This window comes from Alternaria conjuncta (genome assembly GCF_024043145.1).
Source record: "Alternaria conjuncta strain BMP 0040 chromosome Unknown scaffold_21, whole genome shotgun sequence".
NCBI classification, from domain to species: domain Eukaryota; kingdom Fungi; phylum Ascomycota; class Dothideomycetes; order Pleosporales; family Pleosporaceae; genus Alternaria; species Alternaria conjuncta.
The window spans coordinates 302074-328399 of NW_026250110.1; the positions used below are offsets into that span (position 1 = coordinate 302074).

The following is a 26326-nucleotide window of genomic DNA, read 5'->3' on the forward strand; positions in this document are numbered from 1 at the left end:
ACAAGCATTAACGTTATGCGACAGTAACATCGGTACGTTATGTGAGCGCCCCGAGGGACAGCGTCACTCTCTATAAGCCCAGCAAATCGATACATCTCATATACGTCGACGAGCGTGAAAAGACGAAACCAGGAAAGCGCCAAGATGCAGACCTACCACAGCTGCTCCATAGGAAGTCAAGCTGGTGGTCAATACATCGAACGCCAAAGAGCAAGAAAAAGCAAACAGCGCAGACCCAACGTTATATACATCAGTGACTCAAAGAGTCAAGCGAAAGGGGGTGAGGGGGGGAGGAGGAAAAGGATACATGGGCTCAAGGACCCATGTACGCGTCGAACTGGAAGTTACTCATGTCGGTCGGGACAGGGAGGTTGGGGTCGAAGAACGTGTTGCTGTCAAACACCATGGGCTCATTCGCATGCATGTTCATACCGTAGTCCATGTATTGATTTGGGTCAATAGGGACCTGGTCCATCATGGGTACTTGCATGGGCATGGCCATGGGAAGCGGCTGTTGCGACGGAGGGTAGGCGGCAGCAGGAATAGCAGTATTGTCGACTTCGTACGAAGAAGTGTCGAAGGTGTTGTCGATCTGTTCAGACGCGTCGTTGTCGGAAGCGCTTTCGGGCGACTGAGGGGTGGGCTTGTTGTCGACCTCCACCTCTTTGATCCAGTTTTGCTTGAGATACTCCATAGGAGGGTGGTCTCCGCCACCGATGCCACCACGCTTCTCGTCGTTCTTGCCCTTCCTGCCCCTCTTGCGGGGATGGAAGTGCGCACGGCGAAGATGGGCGGCAGCGTTGTAGTACGCGCCGTACACCTTCTTGTTACGGCAGTGCTTACAGTTGGCGAGGAACTTCTTGTCGGCTGAAGAGTCGACGCAGATGTAGCCCTTCCTGCGAGAGGCATGGGCGCGAGCAATGTGACGGTCAAGCTCATGTGTGCCACGGAACCCATCGGGTCGCTCGTTGCAAAAGTTACACTTGATCTTTGGGTGTTGAGGACGCACGTACGGTGTCTTTGACAGAACACCGACAGTCTTAGAGGAACCATCCTCAGACCTTATCCTTGTCATCTGAGCATTTGATGACGCAGACTCGGTCGCATCATTGTTGTCGATTGCCTTCGGGGCAATCTTGCGAGACGCAGCTTGCGCGTTGATCTCGCGTTCGCGTTGCGATTGACGAGAGTTGGTCGATGAAGGTGCAGAGACCTCGCTCGAGTAACCCTCGCTTGATGAAGCTGAAGTCGACCTCCGCATATCCTCCGCCAGGCACGACTGATCGTTGTCGGAAGAGGCAAGTGCATGCGCACTTGCAGGAACAGATGAAGAAAGGAAAGCTTCACTGGAGGAGCCAGTGAAGTTGAGAAAATGAGAACCATCAGCGGACTCGCTGATGGGCTTTGATGCGACGTTAAAGGAATAAGGAAACGACCCATCCTCTGGGAGGATGGGCATACATGAAGAATTTGACTGGTTACGCGACATGGAAATGTTATCAAAAAACAGAGGGTTGTAACTACCCTGACGACTCATGTTACTAGATTGAGTAACAGGTGTCATCAGAGCGGTTGACGGTGTGCTGGGCGAAGAGACGTCCGAAGACGAACTCCACTGCAAGCTGGGTGTCAGTTGCAACTGTTGTGAATGCTGGGGGGTGGGGAGGGAAGATGAATTGTCTGGCTGGATGCAGCTGCTGACGTAGTCGCCAACACTGTACTCAGCGATGCTGTTGTAAGCAGTCTCTGGCATCGACTGGAGAGTCGGCTGTCTTCGCATGGAGGTGTCAGAGTAGAGCGTGTAGTCGGTGTTGGACTCTTGGGACATTGAAGGCCAGTCAGAGTAGGTGGTGTTTGAGCGGTGTAGGTTGTCGGTCATGGCCGAGTCTGAGCGGTTCATGACGGGAGCAGAACGAGTCCGGTCCATTGATTCGAAGCCGGTTGTCTAGTGGGTGTTAGATCAGGGACGAGAAGACCAAAAATGTGTCCATACTGGGAGCTGGGTCATATTTGACGTGTTGAAAGCCATTGACCGTGGGACCTGGTGGGCCATGGAGGGTTGCGACGGTTGGCAGGCAGCCTGGAACCACGCGCGGTTCAGCTCCTCCTCTGAGAGGTGTGCGTTGCTCATGCAGAAGTCGTGCTTGGCTTGTTCGAGGAAGGCGACGTAGGTATTACTACTACTACTGCTACTACTCGCAAGAGTCGAGGCCATGACGTCTGAGGGGTGGTGGGATGGGTTGGTAAGAATAGTGGTAGCGGTGTAAGAAGCAAGCTGGGCGAAACGATGATCAGCAACAACGGCCAAAGAAGGGCTTGTCTGTGCAGGAAAATCTTACGGTGGTGGTAGATGGTGGTGGTGAAGAAGGAAGCAAATGGGGTAATGTCAGAATTGCGAGGCGATGAATAAGTGAGAATGCGGGTTGCGAAGGGGAAGATGTGCTTTTAGCACCACCTGGGTGCATGGGGGACGAGCGATGCGCTGGCTCGTGTCAGAGAGCGTCTGACGAATGCGGCCCGCGCTGAGCGGTGGACGAAGGGCCAAGGTGAGCTCAGAAGGGCTATCCTCGCCGGCGATCGATGCCATCCGTCTGCCGTTTCATTGGACATAAAGGGGCGGACGCAATTTTCATTCGCTGCCTCACTTTTGGCACACGGAAGCCAACACCGTGGCCCTGGCCACTCGATCCTGGGGACTCCCCAGTGCTACCCTATCGTGAACCCACACTCGGTGAGGGACCACCAGGTTTCATGCGTCCATTCGCATTTGGCAAACTGTGCTGTCAGTGGCAGAGGCGTCACCCACACGTTTTTCCTCTGGCGCCGCGCCAATGTCCGTCTTATTCCCAAAGCGTCTACCGCACGGCTGAATCGCCAGCCATCAGTCGTCATCGCCCATGGGTACGCGAAATGCGGAAACGGCGGATCGCCATCAATTTTCTTCCTCGCGTTAGACATGTCAGCAGAAGAAGAGTCCAGGCTCAATGATCGTCTCCCATACTGGCAACCGCCAGCCCATGTGTCGTGAACTACCCGTTCAGGATGGCACCTCATCGCGATCACACCTTGGCAGAACATCACCCCAGGTACCCAGGTACCCCGGCCTGAATCGTGACACGCGGCTCATCTCCCTAAGGTTTGATTGATCCAATCTACACTATTGCTATCTTGGTCATGAACTTTCCATCTGCTGTCCGCGGCCTGCAGGGGACTTGAGAAAGGCTGCGCCAGGAAGGCCTGGTGATAGCAGTCCTCGCAGCCTGCTCCGCTTACGTTTTTCTGGTGGGTGCATAGAAACCACAGATGACGCGGACGAGAACGAGGACTTCAACCCGGGAGGACCTTGTGTGACACGGGGACCCATTGGCCCTACCTCCCTCACGCTTGATACGCTTGCCTTGCGGGCGACAAAGTCCTCCATCTCTTCATCCATGGCGTCGCTCATCTTTAGACTTTGTCGTAGCCAATACTGGTCCAAGGTGGCTTCAGTAACCTTTGCGACCACACCAAACTCCTCGAAAAAGATTACTATACTGTCCAGCCCTGCGGAATCCGATGTTCGCCTTCCTGGCGAGTCTAGTTTGGGGTCAAACGTAAATGGGTCAAGCGTTGCGACAGAATCTCTGCGAAGCTTAGCTGGATACTCTGCCAGCATGATGGCCCCGGGTAGATAAACTCTCCGCCGTTCAGCCGCGTCAACATCTCCACGTTGGTGTTTGCGCTTTAGCGTATGGTGGGCTTCTACGTTTGGCCGTGCGGAGGAGGGCGAGTGGGTTGTATGAGCAACAGGTCTGACAGACCGGACTGACTTCCGACCCCATGAGCGAGATGAGCGTGGGCTACCTGAGGTTTCACTTGTCCCAAGCCGCTCTGGTGGTGTTGCGTAACATTCTCGTGGTGTCTCTAACATCGAGCTGGGCGAGGTGGGTAATCTCTTCGACTCAAAGTCCGCCAAAGCAGTGTTCAGAGTGTTTAGCGTCCCAAGCTGCTTGTGTTTCACAGTCTCCTGCCCTCGTGATTTCTCGGGAAAGAAGCCGAGAGCACGCGTCGTACGATGAGGTGTCGCCTCGTTATCCTGGCTTGATGGTGGTTTCGGCAATGCCTTGCGTGGTCCCAATCGCCCGTCCCTGGAGACCTTCTTGGTGTCCAAACAGTTCGCAACCCCCTCATCCGATTTCGGCCGCCTTCTCCTTATTGTGTTCGAGTAGCTCAACCTTACACTGATCGCTCGCCGTGGCTCCAGGGGTGGTGTAGCCTGTGCTTCAAAGCCGCCGGGAGGTGCTGTCTGGGACTTCTTCCTCAATCGTGGCCGATCTACCATGCTCTCATCGTTGGCCCAGCTTTCTCTCCATAGCCTCCCCTCATCTCTGAGCGTCGGTGACGTTACTCTGATTGTTGGTCTTACTGGCGACTCTAATTGCGTTGGCGAAGGAGGTGATCTCGGTGGGGTTCGTAGTCGTAGAGCGGCTTCATTGCCTTCTTCTGCGGCTTCGTCTTCGGACGAATAAGAGGAGGGTGAGAACACCAAATCCCAGAGTCCGTCGTACATGCCTATGCTGATGTCGCTCGTAGGGCGGCCTGCGAAGTTTGCGGACGGCAGCATCTCGACAGGCATGTCATAGTAATCTTCTGCATTATGTGCCATATTGCAACGATGATGATTAGAAGTGCAGAAGTGAACCAACAGATGCACATACACACACCTCGATGACGATAGCGTTGCTTAAAGGCTCCCTTTGTCTACACATGGCTGCACTGATCCTGCTGTTGCACAGACAGAGGCGGGAATGCATTCCGATAATTTGGGGGACAAAGAAAGGCATCCGTTTGGGGCGAAGCGCGTACATACACCTAGACAGGAAGTTCTCTATCCGCCAACATCAAGTCCGTAGCCCCGAACCTGATCAAAGCTGCTTACATTGGGGGTAGATTCCCGGGCTATAGTCCTCTTTCAGCCCGAAATCGCCCCTTGCATATGCGCAGTCGCCGAGCCTCATCAGCACAACCACCAACGCGATCCTCAATAACCGGAACATTTTCCACATGCACGCCGTCTATTTTCAGATGCCCTGCATATGCATGCGCTCATGGCATCTTCCTTGAACCGTGTGACGTTTCTTGAGGTACCGTTTATTCCAGGTGTGCTACGTTTGCTGTAGTGTCCAGCCTTGAGTGGACATTCACGATACTGGGGAATTGCGAATAACTACGTTGCCTTGGAAGCCTACTTGTACGTTGGGTTCTAGAGATCTTGCTCTATACCTAGGTTGAGTACAATACGTTCGTCTAGGTATATGTGTACATTCTCGCGCATAGTTTTGTTTCATTAGAGTAAAAAACTGTACATACGTGATAGGACATAATTCTGCCATACACTTTTGTCAATTCCTCTTATCGAAGTCCAAGTTACTTAACACAATGTGCAGTATCCGAAGACTCCTTCAAACCGCGGTAGTCTGGCTCAGCGATTTTGGGCCCGCGCACAGCATATGTAAACATGAATTGGTAAATTGCCTGACCATTGACAACACTTAGCAAATCGTATGAGAATCAAGCGGCCTCATGTACTCGGACAGTAGACCGCTATGTCGCTCAAAGGCACGAAAAAAAGGCGGCCGAAAAGATGTATTTCTACAAATCATTACATTTACTTATGTATTAACGCCAGTCTTTGACACGAGATGTGCTTTGCCATAGACACCGAGTTTTACCACCACCAAAGGAGCCATCTCTAGCTCACAACATGGGAGTCTCTTCCCTCTCGCCAATGACGTTGAGGAAAGCAGTGTGTACATGGCCAGTCAAGTCACTGGCTTGCAGCGACCTGCCCTTCTCCTTGAACGCTAGCTTCGAGCACTCCCTAGTGATGCATGATCCACCATACGCCGCAAGAGCAAGCGTCTCGCTCCTTGACATCTCAGTGCCAATGTCCCAGATCTTGTCGTGGTATGCTTTCCTGTACGCCAACAGGGTCGCCAGACTGCCGGTAAGAGTATCACCCTGGCCACCAGAGCGCTTCAGACCACCCTCGCCCTCAGATACGAGTGTGTGCGAACCGTTGGAGATGTAGTCCTTGGCGCCCTTCTGAATGATGGTGACACCACCGAATGCCTTTGACAGCTTGGCGCACAGCTCTGAGGGATCGCCTTCGTCGACATTTACGCCCTTGGCCTTGGCTAGCCTTGCGAACTCGACAACGTTGGGTGTGAGAATGCATTCGGTGCAGCCGTCCACGAGTTCCGGCCTTGTCTGAGCAAGGTAGAGGCCGTCGGCGTCCAGCACAAATGGGATACCCTGTTTCCTTGCCTCCTGGATGACCTGTGCGCAGGTTTCTTGCATGAGTTCATCGCGACCAAGACCGGGACCAATGACAATGACATGGAGACGTGATAGCATGGCTACTACTTCTGAGGTGATGCTGTCTGCGCTTTCGGACTTGGCGAGGTTCTTCGATTGGCGCATGTATGGGTGTACCATGAGGTTGGGGGAGTATGTCTTGATGACCGCACCGGCGCCAGGTTCGCAGATTACGTGGGACTGCAGCCAGGTGAGCACATTGTCTGACATGGGTTGATCTAGATGTTCCTACCATGTCGCAACCTAGCTTTGCGGATGCCATAGCAGAAAAGTAAGGCGCACCAGTGTAGTCTTCACTGCCACCAATGACAGCTACACGACCCAATTGACCTGTTCGAATACATTAGAATCCACGTCGGGGGCCAGTATCATAGATCATTCCTTACCTTTGTGAAAGCTCTCAAGCATGGGCGGTACCATGTTGTAGACCTTCTTGAGCAGGTCTTTTCTAGTTGCGCTGGCCATCTTGAAATAGTGTTCAGGGTGCTGATTGATGTATTGAGTGTTTGTACGACAAAAAGTATCGAGTCTCGATTGTTGTTAATAGCTGCGAGGAGCTTTGCGCGGCTATGGTTTTGTTATGGAGCTCAACGCGCGAAGAGTACGTCATAATGATAGCGGGGCATCCATTGCTGCACGCGATGCGCGCGCCACACACTACCATGATACATGCGCGGAGAGAATAAAGATATGAAAAGTAGTCAATGTGATCACTGTCGGAAACAGCAGTGGCATATTCAAGAGGTAATTCTAAGTGTTATCGATTGCTAAGACAGTCTCTTACTCCGCTAAAGCTCACTAATCTCTGAGAACCTATGAAAGGAGACGCATGTCGCAAAGAATAAGCCCGCGTCTTCTCATCGGACCCCAATAACCCTGCTTGTTCAGCACTATATGTATATACACCGATGACCCCTGTCGTCCAAATACGAAAGCTGGTGCGCCAGCTGTAGAGATAGCCGAACGCGTTTTGTTAGGGCATGCTCATACCAACCATCGCAAGCCGTTGCGCTTCAGTATTGCAGTCAGGTTACTGCAGAAAGACGACCGCAACCGAGCCGAAGACGCCAGTTCCTTGCTCATTGCTCATGAGCGCGCCGCGTTTAGGTGGACGCATCATCCGTTGCCGCAGCAGCAGTCTCGGGCTCAGCAGTCGCCTTCTCGACGCCTTCTGCGCTCTTTTCAGCCTCTTCTTGCGCTGCAGGCGCATCCTTGATGACCTCTTTGTCGGCTTCCGACATTTGCACATCGCCATCCTCGTCAGCGGTCTTGGTAACGGCGGCATCAGTATTAGCATCGTCCTTCTTATCTTCCTCTGTGGTCTTCTCAGCAGACGGCGCCTCGTCTTTGGCAGACTCAGACTTCTCCCGATCTTCGCTCTTGACGCCGTTGGCAGCAGCAGCCTCAGGCTCAGACGCCAGAGCAGGGGTCCACTTGGAGAGAAGATCACTGGAGCGCTGCTTGAAGTGGTACTCGTCCTCCATCGGAATAGTTTCAAGCTTCTGAATTGCCCTCAGTACCTTGTGCACCTTGGTCTTCCTTATGACATCGGCCTCCAGATCCTCGTGAGCCTCAAGCTGCTTCAGGTACTCGTCCATGCTCGTCATGTCCTCGTCTTTTGGTTTCTGGTCGCGCGAGAGGAAGCCCTTTTGCAAGCGATGACGGAGGTAGAGAACTTGCTTCTCGCGCTTCACTAGTCGCTCCTCTTCAGTCATAGGAGCCTCCTCTGGTGTTTCGGGCGCAGCTTCCTCACTCGCTTTCTTCTTAGACTTGGGCTCCTTCTTGGGTTTCGCGGCCGATGCGGCCTTTGGTGTCTTGCCAGTCGTCAACTTGATCTTGGGAGTCTTTACAGCCTGTAAGCAAATTAGAGTGCGTAAATCGACGGGTATATGCGGCGCATACCTTCTCGTTCTCGCCATCGCTCTGATCATCCTTCTTGCGCTTCTTAGTGGCCTTCGCCTTCTTTGCAGGGGCAGCATCGTCGCCAGCTTCTCCCATCTCAACGTCTTCTGAGTCGTCAGGGGCTGTGCTTTTACGCTTGGCTGACTTCTCAGCCTTCTCCTTCTTCTTTTGCTCCTTCTGCTCCACGTCTTCTTGCATCGCAGATTCGTGGGCAGCCAGCATCTCCTTGAAGTGTGCCAGATCGTGACCCTCAGCCGCGATTTGATACGCTTCCCAGAGCTGCTTGTTCTTCTTGCCTTGGTTGCTGGACTCCACGTCCTTCTTCACCTCCTCGATGTCGAATGATAACAGCTCAGTGTTGACCTGCCATGCGAATTCGTTGGTGCCCAGGAACATGACCGGGTACCTCCGATCCTTAGCGTTTTTGCCGCCCTCGAGAAAGTCTTCGCGATATGTACCGTCAATGCGCTTAGCACTGACAGGACGTTTGCTAAGCAGCGACTCTGGGAGCATTTGTTCATCGCAAACAATGACTGGCCATGGCTGGTAACCCCGCATGGCGACCATGAACATGTCACCAGGCGAGACATTCAAACGCAGCTCCGGGGGCGGCTTCTTTCCCTTCTTAGCCGGTGTCTTCTTCTTGTGCTCGGGGACACCTGCGCCTGATTTGCGCTTGCCGTTGGCAGCCTTCTTCGGTGCTGGAGTGCCATTCGTTGCTGGCGCGTCGGAGGCAGGGGCGGCATCTGAGATAATAGGTTAGTACGCGATTGTGATACGCTGGTAGCCCGAGGCTCGAAATCAAGCATGGCTGGACTTACCTGCGTCGTCGCTGGCCGTGGTTGGCTCTGCCTGCGCGTCAGCAGTGACGTCTTCCTTCGCGGCATCGTCTTTTTGAGCAGCGTCGTCTTCGGGAACTAGTTCGCGATCGCGTTAGCTACTGCGCCCTGTAGATTTTACGAGCAGGCTATTGGTTACCTTCGGCGACACCTGAGGTGGCTATGACACCGTCCTCAGCCGGCTTGGCCTCAGCGACAGCAGGCTCTGCAACAGCGTCCGAAGAACGCGTCGGCAACTCAGCAGTGTTGATGGTGTCCGCAGACACGGGTGGGTTGGCCTCGTCCGCCATTGTGCGAGTCGAACTCACGCTTGTACGATGTCGTGTCGACGCGTAAGGGAGGCGCAGATTCGCGAATTACCTCGTCGATGTGTCGGGCGCGATGGCAGTGTCGCGTGATTGATGGTCGACCGGGTAAATCGATGGTGCGCGGTGGGTGAGGTGGTTGGGTCGTATTGTGGTGGTGTGGGGAGGGCAAGAAAGAAGAGATCGGAGACGCAACTCTTGAACTTTCCAGCGACGCCAGGCGCAGCACGTGACGTTCTTCGGCCTGCACGCACCACACGAGCTATCGCGTTCGAAAAAGCGCGAGGTAATTGGGAATCGTTCGTTTAGGCACCGGTGAAGTTTTGGTAATGTTGCAGCACGTGTGGCGTGTTTGCTGCGTCGTGGGAGGTTTCGCGCGATGCGATGACTTGGGTCCGTGCAGGAGTACAGCCCTGAGAGCAGCCGCGCCTCCGGCCAAGCAAACCCACTGTTCTGATACTTGTGCACGAAGCTTGCTGATGATGCGAAAGTGACGGTTTTTCCACGTCGGCGCAGCTCTTTCGATTATGCCTTTCTCGCTTTGTTGGGCTACGGTGAGCGGTCGATCGGCTGTGACTGAGAAGCCGCCACTGACAAGCTAGACGAATCCCTCGAGGTAAGAGCGCAGGCCGATGGAAGCGACACTTGTTGAGACCACCTTTCCCAGCTCTTTCTCGTTCTGTGAGGTCAGTGTGCTCGTCGCTAGAAGATGACGCTCGTGTTGCGACGATGGTGAGATATGAGCGGCTAAGTTGCGTGGCACCAAGTGAGAACGCTGAGCTGCGGGGTTTTGGACGTGCTCAGGGTAGGCTTGTCAGGGTATTTTGCATTTCGGTTACTACTAGAACATCGTCAGCTTAAGTATTGTTGAATTAAGATAAAACAAAGAAACACTCACCGCAGTCTAGCCTGCACTTTACCAAAATTCCGGATCTTACCATCGAGACAAAGCCAACGACCCTGCCAGCTCCATTGTCCCCTATGCCTTCGCAACCTATCTCCTGCGCGACAGCTCTAGCTGCGCAGTCATAATTGGATGTAGATGAATACATTGCCTTGATTGGATGAGATGGCCAGGGTTTGAGGGCGCATTCAAGCTGGCGTCATGGACGTTTGGTACATCGGCCTTGATGAAGTACACCGCGACGTCTCCAAGGCCCTTCAGTAATACCTTGTAGTATGATAGATGAAATCAGTAAACCCCACCATTAGGGACCGACCATCATGCTGTGTCAGTCCCATGAGGAGTGAAGCCTTGTTGTTCCTCAGATCTACTTTTAGGGCATCATGAGCTCGTTAACCTGGCTGCGTACTTCAATACAGGCCGGTTCATACGTCACTGTATCCCTGTACAGATCGCACGAGTTCCATCTCTTTACCAAATTCTCAGACGTGTCTTTCTCGAGTGAGTGAAGGCGTAGTGGGAATGAAGATATCCTGTACAGAGTTGGAAAGGTAAAAGCAGTGGGACTCTGCGTACGATATGCAGGGAAAGTATGCATCGGAGAGGATCTGTAACCAACTCAAATACGGGATAAGAGCGCAGTCATGAACGTGCTAATGGCCAAAATCATGAGCCTCAACAACGGTATTCGAAACCACACTGCGAGACCTAGAAATGGCCATGCTCCTGTACTGTCTGGATCACCCCGTAGAACCCGGGGATGAACAAGGGATGTATATCTGTTACGCATAACAGATTTCCTAGAACAAGATACAGGGTCAGTAGTATCTTCAGGCAGGATTGAGAATGGTCCCCTCCTAGGTGGAAGGCTTCCCCGGATTGTCACAGTCCGAGACGGGGGTGGCCCGTATCCGCGTGACTATCGATAAGCCTGCATCTGCTGTCTCTTGTGTAATGCCCACGGCGGTAACACGGTTGTATATCGCTTCCAGGTGTAGACCCATGCTTGACCATTGTCTGGTGATCCGACATCGTGCAAATGCCGTGAAGCAAGATGGCTTGCTTTCTATCGCCTCAAGTAATTCAGTCGCCGGCAGCGTTCCTTTCTTGGACATGTGCAAAGCAATGCCGAGAGACCCAATACGAAAATGTCCCCTGTTGTGGTATGCGATGATGATGATCATGATGGTTGTCGCGACCTCCGAACATAAAGCGCCCCGGCAAGAGGCCTCGTCAAAGCGGCTTTCGCAGAGCCAAGGCACGGGGGCCAGCACCAGGCCAGCGTCGAGGCCCCAGCCATTCGGTCTCCATATTCATCAATGCGTTCGTCCGATGTGGTTACTAGTGCGATGTATGCGATTGTCGTTCGTCCGACCGGTTTACGTGGGCGATCGAGGGGCAGTGGTGCGCTGGTAGTGCCATCGTGTGGTCGTCGTGCGGTACATAAATATTAAGAGTACAGGGCGGATATCCAAAATATGCACATGAAGAATGCAAGACATGCACTTGCTCGCGATGTGAGGGCGTTGATGGTGTTCGAAGCGGGCGGCTCCCACGAGCGAGACCTGTGGTTGTCGCTAGTGGACCGCCCATCACGTGTACCTTTAAGCGCTGCAAAACCATGTGTGCCCTAAGAAGAGCCGCAGCCTGAAAGTCCAATCTGGTCACGAAGACCAAGCCGACACGTGAAGGATGTAGCATGGAAAGCGGATTAGTCGGGACGATCAGACGGCAATGTCGAGGGTGCAATCAGGATACCTGCGGCCGTACCTGGGTAGGCTTACGCAGGTGCTTGCAGGCCGGCTAGAACGTCTGTCATACGTTCTGAAACACACAGGTACTGCAAAAGCCTTACCCGCTAGAGCCCGGTCCGCGCATGCTGCAATTACTAGCGCAAGGCAATCGACGACCCGGCGATCTGCATCCCTAGCTTTGCTCTGAAAGTTGCGTAACAAACATCCCCGCAATATCCTCCCACCAGAACAATGGCAGCTGAAGCGCCCACCGCCAACGGCACCTCTACCAGCGACTACCAAGCACTATGGGCGGACAAGTACCGTGGTGTATGTATCCTCGATCACCCAGCATGCCAGGTCTAACGACCCGCAGGCGACAGTAGAAGACCTTGACCCCCCGCCTGCGCTGTCCATCCAGCCCTCGGACCCCATATCATGGGCGCTCATGTCCGGTCTTGAGCGCGACTACACACACCTCACAGTCATCTCGCAAACGAACCGCGCCCTACTCGGCTACATCAGCATCCCGCATCTCCAGCAACTCCTCAAAGAGGGTAAAGTCAAGGACAGCGACCCGGTTGAGGCTGCCATGCACAAGTTCCAACGTCGCGGCAGGCGATACAAGGTCATCACCACCGAGACACCTCTAGAAGAGCTCGAGGAGTTCTTCGCCGGCGGGGTAGACGGAAGCGGCAAGCAGGAGTTTGCGGTAGTGACAGATGCGAGCAGGAAGTTCGTCCTGGGCGTGGCTACACGGGCGGATCTGGAGAACTTTGCGAAGAGGAGGGCATAAGCTGGCTTGGGATGCTCAGTAACGGGCAATGGAATAACCTCACAGGATGCATTGGCAGGCGTTAATCTGGTATACCCTATGGCAATGCTATGGAAGCTCAATTCAACATAGCTTGAAGGACAACGATCCTCAGAAAGTAGCCATCTACGACACATGCTCTTTCAGAATATTATAAATACGTGTTTGCAGTACCCTGGCCTCTCCGGCCTTGCGACAGCGCCAGAGGTAGCGATGATCTCTAGCCTGTCCACGCTGCACTAATATCTAAAAACGTGTACAAGACCATGTCCCGTAGATCATGTCTGTGCAACCTTACTCGACTATGTCAAATCCCTTTAATCTTTACATGGCCGTTTATTGCGCGATGTGAACCATCTACTCCCCCACACGTCATGGTAGTCGGCAATACCACTTGCTGACTCATGTCCTCACATTCCCGATCCATGGTCGCCATGCGCAAACCGCATTCTCGGGTTCCCCACACACCGGAAGGTAGAGCGACGGCTCCGCATGGTTTTTTTGGGTTGAACATTCCTGGACGCAAAAGTCCTCAACAGAACTTTTTCTTTCTCTGCATACTCCATCGCTGGCATGCTCGCATCTTCCTTTCGCATGCGCAGTAGACCCCTCCTCCAGCACCAACTATCACAAGCCTGGAGACTAGCACAACGAAAGTCGCCAGTAATCGTCTTCCCGCAACGTTTGAGATGGTATTCTCAGCAAGCGTCCAAAGCGCAAACGGGCGCTGGCACGACTACGCCTGTTCCTGATAACGCTGCGCCGCCCAAGTCCAAGTTGCCTTTCTACTTCGAGGCTGGATATGCGCTCTTCGCAAAGAGGCCTTCGCGGCCGTTTCCTCCGCCTTTCCTGTCGCTGCCTTCGACGAGTTTCTCTGAGCCCCTGAGCACGCACAACAAGAGTCGTGATCGCCGACCGACAGTCAACGGGCAGATGATAAGAGGCGTCACAAACGGGGACGATGCGGTGTTAGTCAGTGAGAGCTTCATTGCGGCAAACGACGGCGTGGGCGCATGGGCAACAAGAGAAAAGGGTCATGCTGCGTAAGTCGCGTGCCGTATGGTCGCTACAAGACGTACAAGTGCTAACTATACTCTGCAGTCTATGGTCCCGCCTAATCGCCCATTTCTGGTCCCTCGAAATCGAGAGCGCATCCTACTCCTCCACCTCACCTCCAAACCCCGTCACATACCTCCAGACCGCATACGAACTCACAAAGCAAGCGACCTCGTCGCCCAACGAATGGCACGGCACAACCACCGCTTGCGGAGCACTCCTCGGTGCAGACAACGAGCAACCCGACCACCCCTTACTCTACGTAACGCAACTAGGCGATTCCCAGATCCTCGTTATACGGCCGAGCAGCAAGGAGGTCATATACAAAACGCAGGAGCAGTGGCACTGGTTCGATTGTCCACGGCAGTTAGGGACTAATAGTCCAGACACTCCGGACAACAACGCAGCCATGGACTGTGTCGAAATTCAGGAAGAAGATGTCGTCCTGGCAATGTCGGATGGCGTAGTAGACAACCTGTGGGAACACGAAATCGTGGAAAACATCTGCGAGAGCATGGAGAAGTGGAACGGAGACAAGGAGAAAGACACAGAAGACCAGACTTATGCTGATGGCATGCAATTTGTAGCGCAGCAGCTGGTCAATGCTGCGAGAGAGATTGCTCAAGACCCGTTTGCCGAGAGTCCCTATATGGAGAAGGCGATTGATGAGGGCTTGTCTATTGAAGGAGGTCCGTACAGCTAGCTACATGGGTGAGATTCTCTGCTGACATCATTCTAGGAAAGCTTGACGACATTAGTGTCGTGGCTGCACAGTGCAAACGACGCAAAGGATGAGGCCGCGAAACGAAGTTTTGATGACTGAACTTCTGCAAAAGACTACAGACCTCACCACGCGCCGATGACCCCTAAAGGCAATAAGGTTCCGCTCTGGCCACGGAAGGCCACATGGCAAAGCCGTGGAAATGTACCGGATCACAGGTCACACCTTGTACCTCCGCGAACGGCCCTGCACGCGTGCGTGACTGTGTCATAGCGTCGCAGCGCCACACCGAAGCCAGAGACATATATCGCGCCGAAAAGCCGTATAGTAGTATCTACGCGAAAGCCGCGAAGAAGTATGCGATACACCGCATTGATGTCAGGGACGTAGTAGAAGGGGAATTGGAAATGAATGCTGTATGACATTGACATAGAATGCTCGGGGTTGCGATATGTAAAACGGTCTAGAGTACAAATGACCATCGGAATATTAATGGGCGTAGTTGCAGTACAGACATTCTCTATCCATCCATGTCATCATGTTTTGAGGTCCTCCATGGCGCGTGGGCAAGGATGTGATTCAAGCATGTAGAGGAAAGCAGCGATTGAACCGATCATAGTCGCCTTTTCCCTTACTTTTCAGATGTAAATGGCGGGCGCTGGCATCGATCGTATGCTCTCTTCACTGGGCGGCACCGCCAACACCGCTTCGCTTCTGCGTAGGAAGAACGCGGTCCCGTTAAGCATGCCTTGCAGAGAGCGTGCTTATAGACAACCTATGACTTGGGAGTACCCTCTCCACGAGCCGGTGATCCTGTGGGTGAGCGAGTGACACGACGTCTAGCCCTACCGGTTTTGCTGCGAGAACGTGACCTGCTAGAGCTAACGGATCGTTTACGCTTCTTGATGTCGGCACGAGAGCCGTTTGAATCAGCCCCAGATGAAGTAGAACGTCTGCGCCGCCGCGGTCGTGCAGGGCTTATAGACATAGAGCTCGATGGGGAGCGACGCCGGCGGCGGGGAGGAGTTCGTGATCGTGAACGTGATCGCAGCCTGGGTGCTGGTGAGCTCGACTTGTTTCTGACTGGCGGGGAACTAGATCGCGAAATGGGCCTGGGCGGCCTCCTGCTGTCCCGACTTCGAGACCGGTCTCTCCTTCGTCTTGCAGGTGGAGACTTGCTACGGGAAGGAGACCGACGGCGCGTACGACGAGGAGGAGATCTTGAGCGGTCAGCTGACGGAGAACGTCGCGGTCGACGTCGTGGTGGTGGAGATCGAGAGGGTTCTGACGATGGTGAGCGACGTGTACGACGAGCTGGTGGAGATGCAGAACGACTGCCCGAGGGTGAGCGACGACGCTCGCGAGATCTGTCGCGACGGCCTCCACGTCCACGACCACGACCTCCTCCAGGTATGTAGACATCGCGCTCGCGATTCGGTGGGGAGGGTCTTCTTCTCCTGTCACATGTCAGCAGTCTTGATCTTCAGTGTAAATGCGAAGGACATACGGTGGTGATCTTGAGTCGCGATCGCGACGCGGAAGTCCTCTGTCAAAGTCCCTTCCACGTCCCCTACGATCACTACCACGGTATCGTCCTCCTCCTCCGCCACGGCCACGTTCAGGGCCACGCTCGGGTCGTTCCGGACGCTCGCTCTGACGGAACGAGTCAATCATAGCGTTCTGCGCTTGCTCCTCGGCACGACGAGCATCGGCAGCGGCTTTGGAAAGCTATGAGTTGTCAGCAATGGTAAATGAGCAAGCCTCCGACCTAACTTACCTGCTCCTGTTGCAATTCGGCTTTCTTCGCTTCGAGCAGTTCTCGGGGCACACCCATGGGACTATCCTGCGCACTCAGCATGAGATCCCATAGTTCTTTGCAGAAAGGTGCCGTCTCCTTGTTGAGGAAGCCCGTGAGCTGAATCTGGATTTCTTTGATTTTGGGCTGCGTCCGTCAGCAAACATTCCGCTGTGTCAACTGGAGGATTACTGACAAATTGATTCTGCTCAATGAGATTGTAGCACGTCTCGACCACAATGTCGTCTTCGTCACCGAGGATAGTGGTGATCCTGTTAGCAATCCACTTCTTCATCAGGTCGATGTTGACTTTCTCGATGTCGACCTTCTTGTCAAACTCGGGAGGGAACTTTGTCGCCTTGAGGCGCTTCTGATCGATGCTGAGCGCCATTTTGAGGACTTGAGATAGTGTGCAGTTGCAAGAGTAATGGGGTGACGCGTGTGCGGGAAGACAAGTTCGCGACAGTGAAAGCTGGAGCTCGGGCGGGCCCATCTGCGGGCTTGGCGGCAACCTCCGGGAATTACGTCGTTCATGCAGGTACGACCGACGCTAACGCTGTCGTCACCCATCCACCCTCACGCTTTCCCTGCCACATCTCGAACTCAGATACTGCACACCGCGATCCGCGGCAAATTCTGCATTGTTGCGGCGTACCACCTCATACAAGAAAAAATCGAACAGGTCTGGAGCCTACATCGACGTTAGATGACCTACTTTGCATGTTTTTATCTCGATGTAGGCTCTACAGTGTTTAGATTTTTCCTTGAATAAGGTGGTACGCTCGAAATACGAGGCCTTGCTACTGTAGCCATGAGTCCACTGTACTCGGCTTCGAACAACATCCCCAAGGCCGCGAGTCTCCCCAGAAGCAGCCTCCTCGGCATCTCCCCCTCTTCCTCCAGCAATCCACGGTACTCATTGTTAGGGTAGATAACCTCACAGCACATGCACACAGCTGTCTATTAAAACTTTCTAGCAAGAGTAAGCAAAAGTCTAAAAAGTATATATATTTACTAGCAGGGTGTGTATTTAGAGCTTCTAAACATTTTGTTGCAATAGTTCGCGAGAAAGTATAGCTTTAGTAATGCCGTATCACGGCATCCTAGCAGCAGCAACGGCTCCTCCTCTTCCTCCAGCAGCAGCAACGAAAACCATGATAACGCGCCCCTACCTTCCTAGCTCGCGCGGCATATCCAGCTCGGCTTCCCCCCCGACGTCGCTGCGCTCATAAACTCAGCAGCCCAAGTTGGGAAAGCCTGAACGCGTGCTTGCTGCATTTACGCAACTCTTCCTGCCGTCACTCGATCGGGATGTTTAGGTCAAGGCTTCCCTTTCTGTTCCAGAGCCAAGCTATCTCGATCAGATAGGATGTGGCCACAACCATCCACTTACCTGGGCCAGCATACCATTTTCTCCCGCGTCCAATCTCACCGCTCGAATTGCTTCTCATAGCTCCTCCTTAGCATCTCTCGTCTATCATTAATTCCATCCGCACTTGTCATGGCGGGCCAAGCTGCGGCTTCGGACGTGCCTCTTGTGGAGCAACCCGAGAAGCATACCAAGCCCAAACGTCCTCACAAGCCTGCGAAGCCCGGACATCATGGCAGGCCCGTACCGCCACTGCCTGTCGAACCGCCTCCTAACCCATATCCTGAAGACACCGATACAACTGCACCTGAGCCAGATGATGAGCCAGAACCGCCGGAACTTGATTTCAAACCTCCTCCCAATCCACCAGAGGAGGGCCCTGGTGAAGCTCAGACTGATGGACCTGCTGAAGAGGCACCTGAAGCTACCCCAGAAGAGCCTGCAGCTGAGCCTGAAGCTGAGCCTGAAGCTGCGCTTACCCCGGATCAACCTCTCGCAGATCCTGCACCTGAGCCGGATACAGAACCTGAAGCTGCCCCCGAAGAACCAGCAGTAGACCCACCAGCTGAAGAGCCTGAAGCTGCAACCGAACCTCCCGAGCCTGTAGAGGAGCCCCCTGAAGAAAAGCCGTCTGAACCTGCCGCTGAACCAACACCTGACGCCGCGCCAGAAGAGCCAGCAGCACAGCCTCCAGTTGAAGAGCCCGAAGCTTCTCCTGCACCAGTCCAGCGTTCGGCAGATCCTGCACCTGAACCTGTCCCCGAGGAGCCGACAACAGAGCCACCAGCTGCAGAGCCCAAAGTTGAAACACCCGAGGAGGCTACATCACCAGAACCTGAGCCGGAAGCAGAGCCAACGTTGCAGGTGCCTGCTACAGAGCCCGTTGAGACAGCACCTGTAGAGCCTTCACCACCAGCTGCCGACCCTGAACCTACGCCAGCGCCTGTCGAGAGTGCAGCCGAACCGGAAGCACCATCTGAACCAGTTCCAGATGCACCAACAGAACCTCCACCCGCACCACCTGTCGCGGAAGAGCCCGAGGCAGCACCGGCGGCTGAACCTGAGGTTGCACCGGTGTCTAGGGCAGTAGAGTCAGAAGCACCAGCAGAAGCAGCACCCGAACCGGAAGCAGCACCTGCATATACTGCCGCAGAGACCGAAGACCTGCCTCCTCAGCCTCCAGAAGCGCCAGCGCCGGAACCGGCACCGTCTGTAGCAGAAACGGAAGCACCAGCCCCTTCCGTAGCCACTACTGCCACGTGAGTACACTAGATCCTCCTCCGATATCGCTATACTACACTACCCTTACTTTCATACTAACATCCACCAGCAAAACCCGCAAACGCGACAAAGTCAAGCTTCTCGCAGCAATGCGCGCACCGCCCGAGTCTGTCCCTATAATGGTGCTTCTCCGCCAGAAGAAGAAGGCTGGCGAGGACGTTAAGGCCATTGCCGATGCCATGCTCGCGGCTGCCGGATCTTGAAGTGAATTGGAAGATTGGTATTTGGATCGTGGTGGTGAACTTCAAGTCTCCCTAAGAATTCCCTCTACCTGGCTTTGACTACCTACCCCTATGTAGATGCTACTCGTAGCTCAATTTCATCATTACCCTTCTCTTCGTTTACGTGTAACGCCTCTTCTTTGCTTCATACCGTACATGATAAAGATCAAACTCATCGTAGCACGCTCTTCTTTACCTACTACAACACGTGTAATAAGGTTGCTGTGTCGGTACGATAGTAGCCCAGACGGCTACGATTCCCTGGAGCCCTCAACAAAGTCCTCCCATCTATCGATGTAGACTGCAGTACACGAGATGCACCTGGTGTCTCCTGTTCAGATTCATTCTTGTATACTGCAACTCCGCGCAAGAAGTTACTACTGACATGGAGTGACGTGTATGTAGACATCACAATGTCTCCCTCCGTCTTGACGTTCCTGTTCATTCCGTCTCCTCGTCCCTCAACGCACAAGCTCTGCTGTTGAGCATGACCCCAGACAGTCCTCGCTCTGAGCCTTCGCCGCCAAGTCTCCTCTTCTCGCGCTGGGCTCCTCCCAGCACGTATCCATGCTTGCACTCATTATCTTGTAATCTCATCCTCAACCCAACCCACTTCACCCCCCAACAGCCTTCCCAACCAAACTCCTCGCTTCCTCCAGGCCCCTACCCAACTCGCCCCTCTTATGCGCCTCCTTGACCTCGTAGTGGTATTTCAGCAGGTCTTTTGCGCGCTTCAGCTCTGGGTCCTGCTCCTCGTCTACCGTTGTTGTCGTTGTTGGGTCTGTTATTGGTGTCTTTGCGGCGGCATCGTGAGAAGATGGGGACGATGTGGAGGCAGAGGTATTCGAGTGCGCGGATACGAGGGCGAGTGCTGCGGGGGGGTCCTACAGTCGATGTCGTGTTAGAAAGGGTATAGGTTTGCTGGTGTGGGGAGGGCAACGTACACAGACGCGCAGGGAGACGAGGTCTGATAGTATTTCCGCGAGTTGCATTGTGTTTCCTTGGGTTTGCGCCATATCTGCTATTGCTGACGGGAAGCTTGGTTCAATGTGTTTGGTAACAGCTGTGTAATGCAGCGTGTGCGGGTTCAGATAGTTTGGTTGCGATGCGAGCGCAGGTGGGATGCATGTGGCTTGGAAGCTCTGACGTTCACCCCACATCTCGGTTCCCAACTCCCCGTGGCGGGCAGGGGCCCAGCTTAAAACTCCCCCGTCAATTGCCGGCTAAGTACTTTGCCGAAGACGGAGTGCGACTTCTGTTCTCAATCATCTCTGCCTGGTTTTTGGGTCGTCTTGAATACATTCGTTGGTTATCATTATGGCGAGTATCCAAGCTATCAGGGCAAATTGCCGCAAGGTACGTGATTTCGTGTCATGTTCGCGCTATCAACGGGTTAAGAGAAGAAGAAAGAGTTGGGAAGTCGCGTGAAAGTGAGAGTTGCAGTTGTAGAGTTGCTCACTTGTCATCACATGTGAAAACATGTGCCATCTCTCTGGCATACGTGTTATGAAGGTTGAGCTTGGGAACCTTGAAAGGAAGACATTTGGCAAAGACGCTCTTTGTGCAATCTAACATGCGACAGGTCATGTGCATAGGCAGAAACTATGCAGATCACATCAAGGAGTTGTCGAGTGCTACACCAAAGCAGCCCTTTTTCTTCCTGAAGCCACCATCGTCCATCTTGTTACCTGGCGCTGGCCCAGTCCTTCGCCCACGTGGTGTAAACATGCACTATGAAGTTGAGCTTGGTCTCATCATGGGAAAGACATTGCGGGATTTGCATCCTGAAGATACGAAGGGTGCTATGGATGCTATCGAAGGTACTATGAACGCCATACATCCAGCCAAATATAACAGTATATCGAGATCCGTCCGACTGACATTCGCGACCTAGGCTACATTCTCGCCATCGATATGACAGCCCGTAACGTGCAGGACGAGGCAAAGAGAAAAGGACTCCCATGGTCTATCGCAAAAGGCTTCGACACGTTCATGCCCATCAGCAACTTCATCGCGAAAAACAGAATCCCAGACCCACAGAAAGCACACCTTTGGCTCTCAGTCAACAACGAAATGAAGCAGTCCGACAACACTGAGCTGATGCTTTTCCGAATCCCAAGACAGCTGAGCGACATCAGCAGGGTCATGACACTGGAGAAGGGCGACATCGTACTTACGGGAACCCCGAAGGGTGTAGGCCCAGTGAAGACGGGCGACGTTATGCGTGCAGGGCTGAAGGTAGATGGAAAAGATATCGAAGAGGCAAATTTGGAGGTGCCAGTTGCGGACCGCGAAGGCTTGTACGAGTTCAGCGAGACATAGGGTCAGTCCTCTAATTGAGACAACCAACGAGGTTTCCTTCCCATGGTTGCTAAAATTCTAGCGGTTGCCGAAACAGCTGGCTTGCTCCGACCACCCGGAATGCGTGTGCTCGAAGGCTTAGGGATGGCCTTAGAGCGAGACAGTGGCGTCAGAGCAGCTTTGCGAGGTGACTTCTTAGCTCTGTCTGCCACAGTGGTTTTGGTATCATCGCTCTCACTACGCTCAATCCTTGTCGCTTTCTGCGGGCTGCGTAGAATAACAATGAGTGACTTTGGCTCCTGTTCGTTTGCAACACTCATAGCAAATTCAGATGGTGAGGCATATCTTCTGTCGGTAGGTGAAGTGGTGGCTTCAGGTATGTTCAACTTGGCAGGACTTCTCGTAACCAACTGAGTGGATTCAATCGCCGTGTTTTTGCTTTGATTTGCAGCAGCATTGTGCTTTGCGGTCGCTGGAGCTCTGCCAGTGGGACGTATCACTGTGCTGGATCTGGTCTTGATATTGTCTGATCCTTGATCATGGGCAGTCTTTTGCTTCTTGCGCAATGAAAGAGCTGGCTCGACCAACTGTGTTGGTGGGAGGTGTGATTCGCTACCTGTTACATGCGGCTTTCGCTCTTCAGCATCCTGTTCTTGAATCTTCTTGGCTTGAGCGCGAGTCAGCCTTTGAGTGAGAGGCTCCTTTGTAGGCTGCTTTCGCTTCCGTGTGATGGTTTTGTCGGTCAGCTGTGTTGGAGGTGGGGCGACTCTGGCGCGTGGGCGAGGCTTTCGCGTAGGAATTTGCACTGGAGCTGGGGCTGGGACCGGAGCCGGGGGCGAAGGATAGGTCGGGCGGTTGTGATGGACCAGCTGTGTCGCAACTGGAGCAGCATATACTGATTGACTCGATTTTGGAGCAGGCGTTCGGATTTGTCTCTGTTCCTCTGCTAGATGTGGTAACATAGAGTTGTGGATCGAAGGTCTCTGCATCAGTCTCTGTCTTGCTGACTTCACTGGATGACCTGGAGGCGCAGCGGAAGTAGACGTATCGACTGGTCTCCTGCAATATTCGTTAGCGTTACAAAAGGTGCTTCCGAAGGCCGCTCTTACCTTTCTCTCATCTCTGGACTCCGGGGTACTTGAATCTCTTCACGTACAAAACCCGGCATGAGTATCAAGTCTTCATCGTCTGTGTCACTTGTTGCTTCTGAAGTTTCGGCGTTGGGTAATTGAGACGGTGTCATAGATCTCAGCATGCCATGCTGAGACCTGGAAACGGTCTTTGGGCCAACGGTGTTAGAAATGGAGTTGGGATCCTGTCGCGTAGATTTGAGCCGGGTGATTTCTTCTTCTAGACTCTTGATCTGACGTGCGTCTTGATTACGACCAGCTTCGAGAAGATCAAGACGTCGAAGAACACCCTTCAGTTCTGTCGGGACATGTTTGAGCTTGTCGAGATCGTCCACAGCATGAGACACAATACTTTCCAGCTCGATCTGCTTCTGCCTGACGTGCTTGTTCGTGTCGACGAAGATGCCGAGGCGTGTCATCTCGCCTGCTGCCCACTTCTCGAAAGCCTTGTCGTCATCTTCGGCTTCGATCGCTGCGAGTTGTTGCTCCAAGTGTCGGACCCTCGACGTAGCAGCTTCGGCAGCCTCTGCAACATGTTCGGTAGATCTGATGCGGGCTTCGTATTCTTCATGATGCTTTTGAAGTGTTCGCATCTCCGTGAGCAAATGGGCGTGCTGTTGTTTCATCTCTGGCCCCCATAGCAGTGCCTCCGCCGATGCGAACGGCATACGTGAGTCGACATCTGTCGCCGAACTAGGTCTTCTGGGACCCATTGCGAGGGGATGCGAATCAGTGACGATAATGCGTTAGCTAGTGCGATGCGGTGACGAGGGCAGGTAATGTCGCCGGTGAGGCCAGGTAGAAAACGCTAACCGCTACATGAGAGGTGACGAGAATGACCGGCTGTGTGCGCGATGAGAGGCGATATTCGCGACGCGATGGTGGGTCCAGACGAGAGAAGCAGGCACGAGGTTGGGTGTGGCTTCCTCAGTCGAGCAGCTTCACCGAGCTGGCACATCTCCGCCACCCCATCAAGGGATAGACTGGACACCACCTATAGACGTGAATAGAAGCAAACAACCTGGAAATCTGCATCAAGTTAATAGTTTGCTGACTTCCGTTCTGATAACAACATAGACTGCAGCGCACCTGCAAAGGTTCCTTTTCAACGTGGTGCGGCAACACATTTACCTCAACGCCTTAACGAAGACCAGATCACAAAAGAAGTAGTGAAGTAAACTCTTTCTTATTTCAAGCTACCTACTGGGCACCCTCCACTTCCACTCAATCAGATCAAGCAGTACGCTTCGGTCCTTTCGGCGCATCTATTACATCATCTCTCTTCATGATGCGAATCTTCGTGTCTTTCTTTGCGCTATCTCCATCCGATTCAGATTCCTTTGGCCGTTCCGCCACACTCTTGTCGTAGCTACTCGGGTCGATACCAAGAATGCCACCTACGTTGTTGCGGTCACCAGGGACAGAGAATTCGCGGAAGGCATAGCGCCATTCATTTAGGAAGCCGCGAATGGCCTTGCCAACTTTGTCCTTGCCGTTCTTGGAGTGGTGGCCCGTTCCTGTGATAGCATAGACCGGACGCGAAGAAGAGCTGTGCTTTAGAAGGATGCCTTCGAGATACGAAACCGACTCATCTGGATGCAGACCTGGGTCATGTTAGTCTCGGTATGAACACACAATCTATCTCGACGTACCGTGAAGATCAACATACAGCTCTCTCGAGCCGTCGCTGTCCTTATTGCGATCTTCGTAAAGGATACGCGCAGCTTCACGGTGAGCTTCACGCATCAGGTTATTCTCACTCTGCCCCCTAAGACTAAGAGCTTTAGCCGCGCGCGAATCACTGCGGTTCCAAGCTTGAGCAGCGCTGTTGTATGTTAGCGGTGGAATGTCGTAGGACGAGGCATGCCTCTTACCTCTGCAAAAACTTGTTGCGCAGACTGCCATGCTTGAAAGCCTCGGCGCGAGCTTTGAGATAAGCCTGATTGCCCTTTTCACCTGTCTCTAGCCATGGAATGTGCTGAGGAGCGGGTATCGCCTGGGCAGCCACACTGTTCTCGCGAGATCCTGTGAAGCTCTTAGTCGGTCTCAATCCCTTGCGAGCCGGAGTGGCAGGAGCCGGGACGGGCGACATGCGAACGACATCTGCAAGATTGTTAGGTCCTGGAGCATCTTTGTGATGGCCATGTCCACCTCGCTTGCCGTGGTGACGCTTTCCAGTCTTAGCAGCAGCAGCGGAACCCAGACTAGGGAAAGCGTCGTTATCGTCGACTGCGAGCACCGAAGGCGTGGTGGCACGCGAGGTCTGGCGACTGCCGGTTCTAGACTGCGGGCGACTACCACCTCCGGGAGTGAAGTTTGCAAAAGGACTCAGTCCTGGTGGAGGGCGTGTGGGGCCACCACCTGTCAGACCGTAGAGTTGTTCCAAAGAGGTCGCGGCAGAGGTTATCGATGGGGTGCCTAAAGGCGAGCCGTTGTAGTGGAGGGTGGGAAACTCATAATCGGACATCTGGAAGTTGGGTATTGGTGGAGTTTGGACGTCCGATACAGCCATACGAGCCATGAGCGCAGAGGGGTCATGTGAGAAGAGGCACGTATCGCCAGCCAGGCAGTTTCCATTTAAAAAGTATCTGTATCGGGTATTAGTTCTGACCGTAGCAGGAGCTGTATGTATACCTACTTGCACAACGTCTTGCTGGTGTCATGGCTGAATCTGCAATCTGCTCGGGCGCAATGTCCGGTTGACAGAAAGTACTTGCACACGATGTTGCTCTTCTGCTGGCCCACGGGTGTACTAGGCCTGAATGCCGGGCTCATGGACTTCCCGATGACGTATCCTGGGTGCTCAGAGGGCGTGGTAGGGAGTTGTTGTACGTCGAGTTGCTGTCCCATGAGTGCGAGGAGAGCGGCACTGAGGTCGTAGCCATTGGCCTCCAAGACCTTCTCCAGCTCTTCGTCTGATCGGTCGTCCCTGAGAATCGAGCGCAGCATGTCGTATGGGCCCATGTCCATGGTCTGGGGCTGCACCCATTCGGCGGCGGCACCGTTGAGCGTGCCGTCGCCCAGGAGAGACGACTCAGTGCTCGCGGCGTCATCGTTGACTAGCCAGTCGACGGAGTGGCCATCGAGGTCGCCATACGACTCGGTGTTGGGACTTGCGCATTCGCTGAACTGGTATGCGCTCAGGCTGGGGCTGTGGGGGATATGCGGTGTGGAAAAAGCAAGGCGAGGCGAGGGTCGCGGGGAAGTAAAGGGGGACGCGGTGGACGACTTTGTGCGCGCGAATCCAGGTGGCATGGGGAAGCCCGGCGGCGGGTGTACCATGCGCGGCGAGGCGTTGACAGGAGTTGGGGCGCGATTGGCCTGCCAGGGAGCTGGCGAGGGCCGGCGGATGATGGTATGGCGGCTGGGGGGAGAGCTGGAAGAGCTGCCGGCGTCGCGATAGCGCCAGAGACAGTCCAGGACAATGTTCTCGAGTGATTTGCCCGTGAGGTTGGTCTCCTTGCGCATCAGCTCCTCGAGCTTGTCCGTCTTGTCCTCCTCATCCAGGGCCTCGTCCTGCAGCACAGGCAGCGCCTTCTCGTACAAGTCGTCGGCGACCATGGCGTTTACTTCCAAGCGGGCAAAGGATACTGGGCGA

At 53.9% G+C, this 26326-nt stretch overlaps 11 protein-coding genes across 11 annotated transcripts; 3 read left to right on the forward strand and 8 right to left on the reverse strand.

The window, feature by feature from the left end:
- Positions 1-313: 313 nt before the first annotated feature.
- On the reverse strand, positions 314-2215 carry J4E85_010168 (uncharacterized protein; the record flags this gene model as incomplete). The annotated part of the gene is made up of 2 exons (XM_051474382.1): positions 314-1945; positions 1994-2215. 2 exons carry the CDS (start codon positions 2213-2215, stop codon positions 314-316), a joined length of 1854 nt encoding a protein of 617 aa, XP_051321875.1.
- A 957-nt stretch (positions 2216-3172) lies between these two features.
- On the reverse strand, positions 3173-4645 carry J4E85_010169 (uncharacterized protein; the record flags this gene model as incomplete). Its single annotated transcript, XM_051474383.1, has 1 exon — positions 3173-4645. The coding sequence occupies one exon, from the start codon at positions 4643-4645 to the stop codon at positions 3173-3175; it is 1473 nt and encodes a 490-aa protein (XP_051321876.1).
- Positions 4646-5736: 1091 nt separating this feature from the next.
- J4E85_010170 (uncharacterized protein) lies at positions 5737-6822 on the reverse strand (the record flags this gene model as incomplete). Its single annotated transcript, XM_051474384.1, has 3 exons — positions 5737-6537; positions 6590-6687; positions 6744-6822. The coding sequence occupies 3 exons, from the start codon at positions 6820-6822 to the stop codon at positions 5737-5739; spliced, it is 978 nt and encodes a 325-aa protein (XP_051321877.1).
- Positions 6823-7460: 638 nt separating this feature from the next.
- J4E85_010171 (uncharacterized protein) lies at positions 7461-9388 on the reverse strand (the record flags this gene model as incomplete). Its single annotated transcript, XM_051474385.1, has 4 exons — positions 7461-8210; positions 8260-9005; positions 9081-9176; positions 9238-9388. The coding sequence occupies 4 exons, from the start codon at positions 9386-9388 to the stop codon at positions 7461-7463; spliced, it is 1743 nt and encodes a 580-aa protein (XP_051321878.1).
- Positions 9389-12292: 2904 nt separating this feature from the next.
- J4E85_010172 (uncharacterized protein) lies at positions 12293-12836 on the forward strand (the record flags this gene model as incomplete). The annotated part of the gene is made up of 2 exons (XM_051474386.1): positions 12293-12370; positions 12417-12836. The coding sequence occupies 2 exons, from the start codon at positions 12293-12295 to the stop codon at positions 12834-12836; spliced, it is 498 nt and encodes a 165-aa protein (XP_051321879.1).
- A 2773-nt stretch (positions 12837-15609) lies between these two features.
- Positions 15610-16817, reverse strand: J4E85_010173 (uncharacterized protein; the record flags this gene model as incomplete). The annotated part of the gene is made up of 4 exons (XM_051474387.1): positions 15610-16088; positions 16206-16359; positions 16409-16573; positions 16623-16817. 4 exons carry the CDS (start codon positions 16815-16817, stop codon positions 15610-15612), a joined length of 993 nt encoding a protein of 330 aa, XP_051321880.1.
- A 1110-nt stretch (positions 16818-17927) lies between these two features.
- On the forward strand, positions 17928-19279 carry J4E85_010174 (uncharacterized protein; the record flags this gene model as incomplete). The annotated part of the gene is made up of 2 exons (XM_051474388.1): positions 17928-19054; positions 19126-19279. 2 exons carry the CDS (start codon positions 17928-17930, stop codon positions 19277-19279), a joined length of 1281 nt encoding a protein of 426 aa, XP_051321881.1.
- Positions 19280-19911: 632 nt separating this feature from the next.
- Positions 19912-20313, reverse strand: J4E85_010175 (uncharacterized protein; the record flags this gene model as incomplete). Its single annotated transcript, XM_051474389.1, has 2 exons — positions 19912-20181; positions 20242-20313. The coding sequence occupies 2 exons, from the start codon at positions 20311-20313 to the stop codon at positions 19912-19914; spliced, it is 342 nt and encodes a 113-aa protein (XP_051321882.1).
- A 301-nt stretch (positions 20314-20614) lies between these two features.
- Positions 20615-21619, forward strand: J4E85_010176 (uncharacterized protein; the record flags this gene model as incomplete). The annotated part of the gene is made up of 3 exons (XM_051474390.1): positions 20615-20653; positions 20880-21117; positions 21192-21619. 3 exons carry the CDS (start codon positions 20615-20617, stop codon positions 21617-21619), a joined length of 705 nt encoding a protein of 234 aa, XP_051321883.1.
- Positions 21620-21621: 2 nt separating this feature from the next.
- Positions 21622-23441, reverse strand: J4E85_010177 (uncharacterized protein; the record flags this gene model as incomplete). Its single annotated transcript, XM_051474391.1, has 2 exons — positions 21622-22657; positions 22708-23441. The coding sequence occupies 2 exons, from the start codon at positions 23439-23441 to the stop codon at positions 21622-21624; spliced, it is 1770 nt and encodes a 589-aa protein (XP_051321884.1).
- A 520-nt stretch (positions 23442-23961) lies between these two features.
- J4E85_010178 (uncharacterized protein) lies at positions 23962-26289 on the reverse strand (the record flags this gene model as incomplete). The annotated part of the gene is made up of 4 exons (XM_051474392.1): positions 23962-24332; positions 24381-24553; positions 24603-25316; positions 25367-26289. 4 exons carry the CDS (start codon positions 26287-26289, stop codon positions 23962-23964), a joined length of 2181 nt encoding a protein of 726 aa, XP_051321885.1.
- Between the last annotated feature and the right edge of the window lie 37 nt (positions 26290-26326).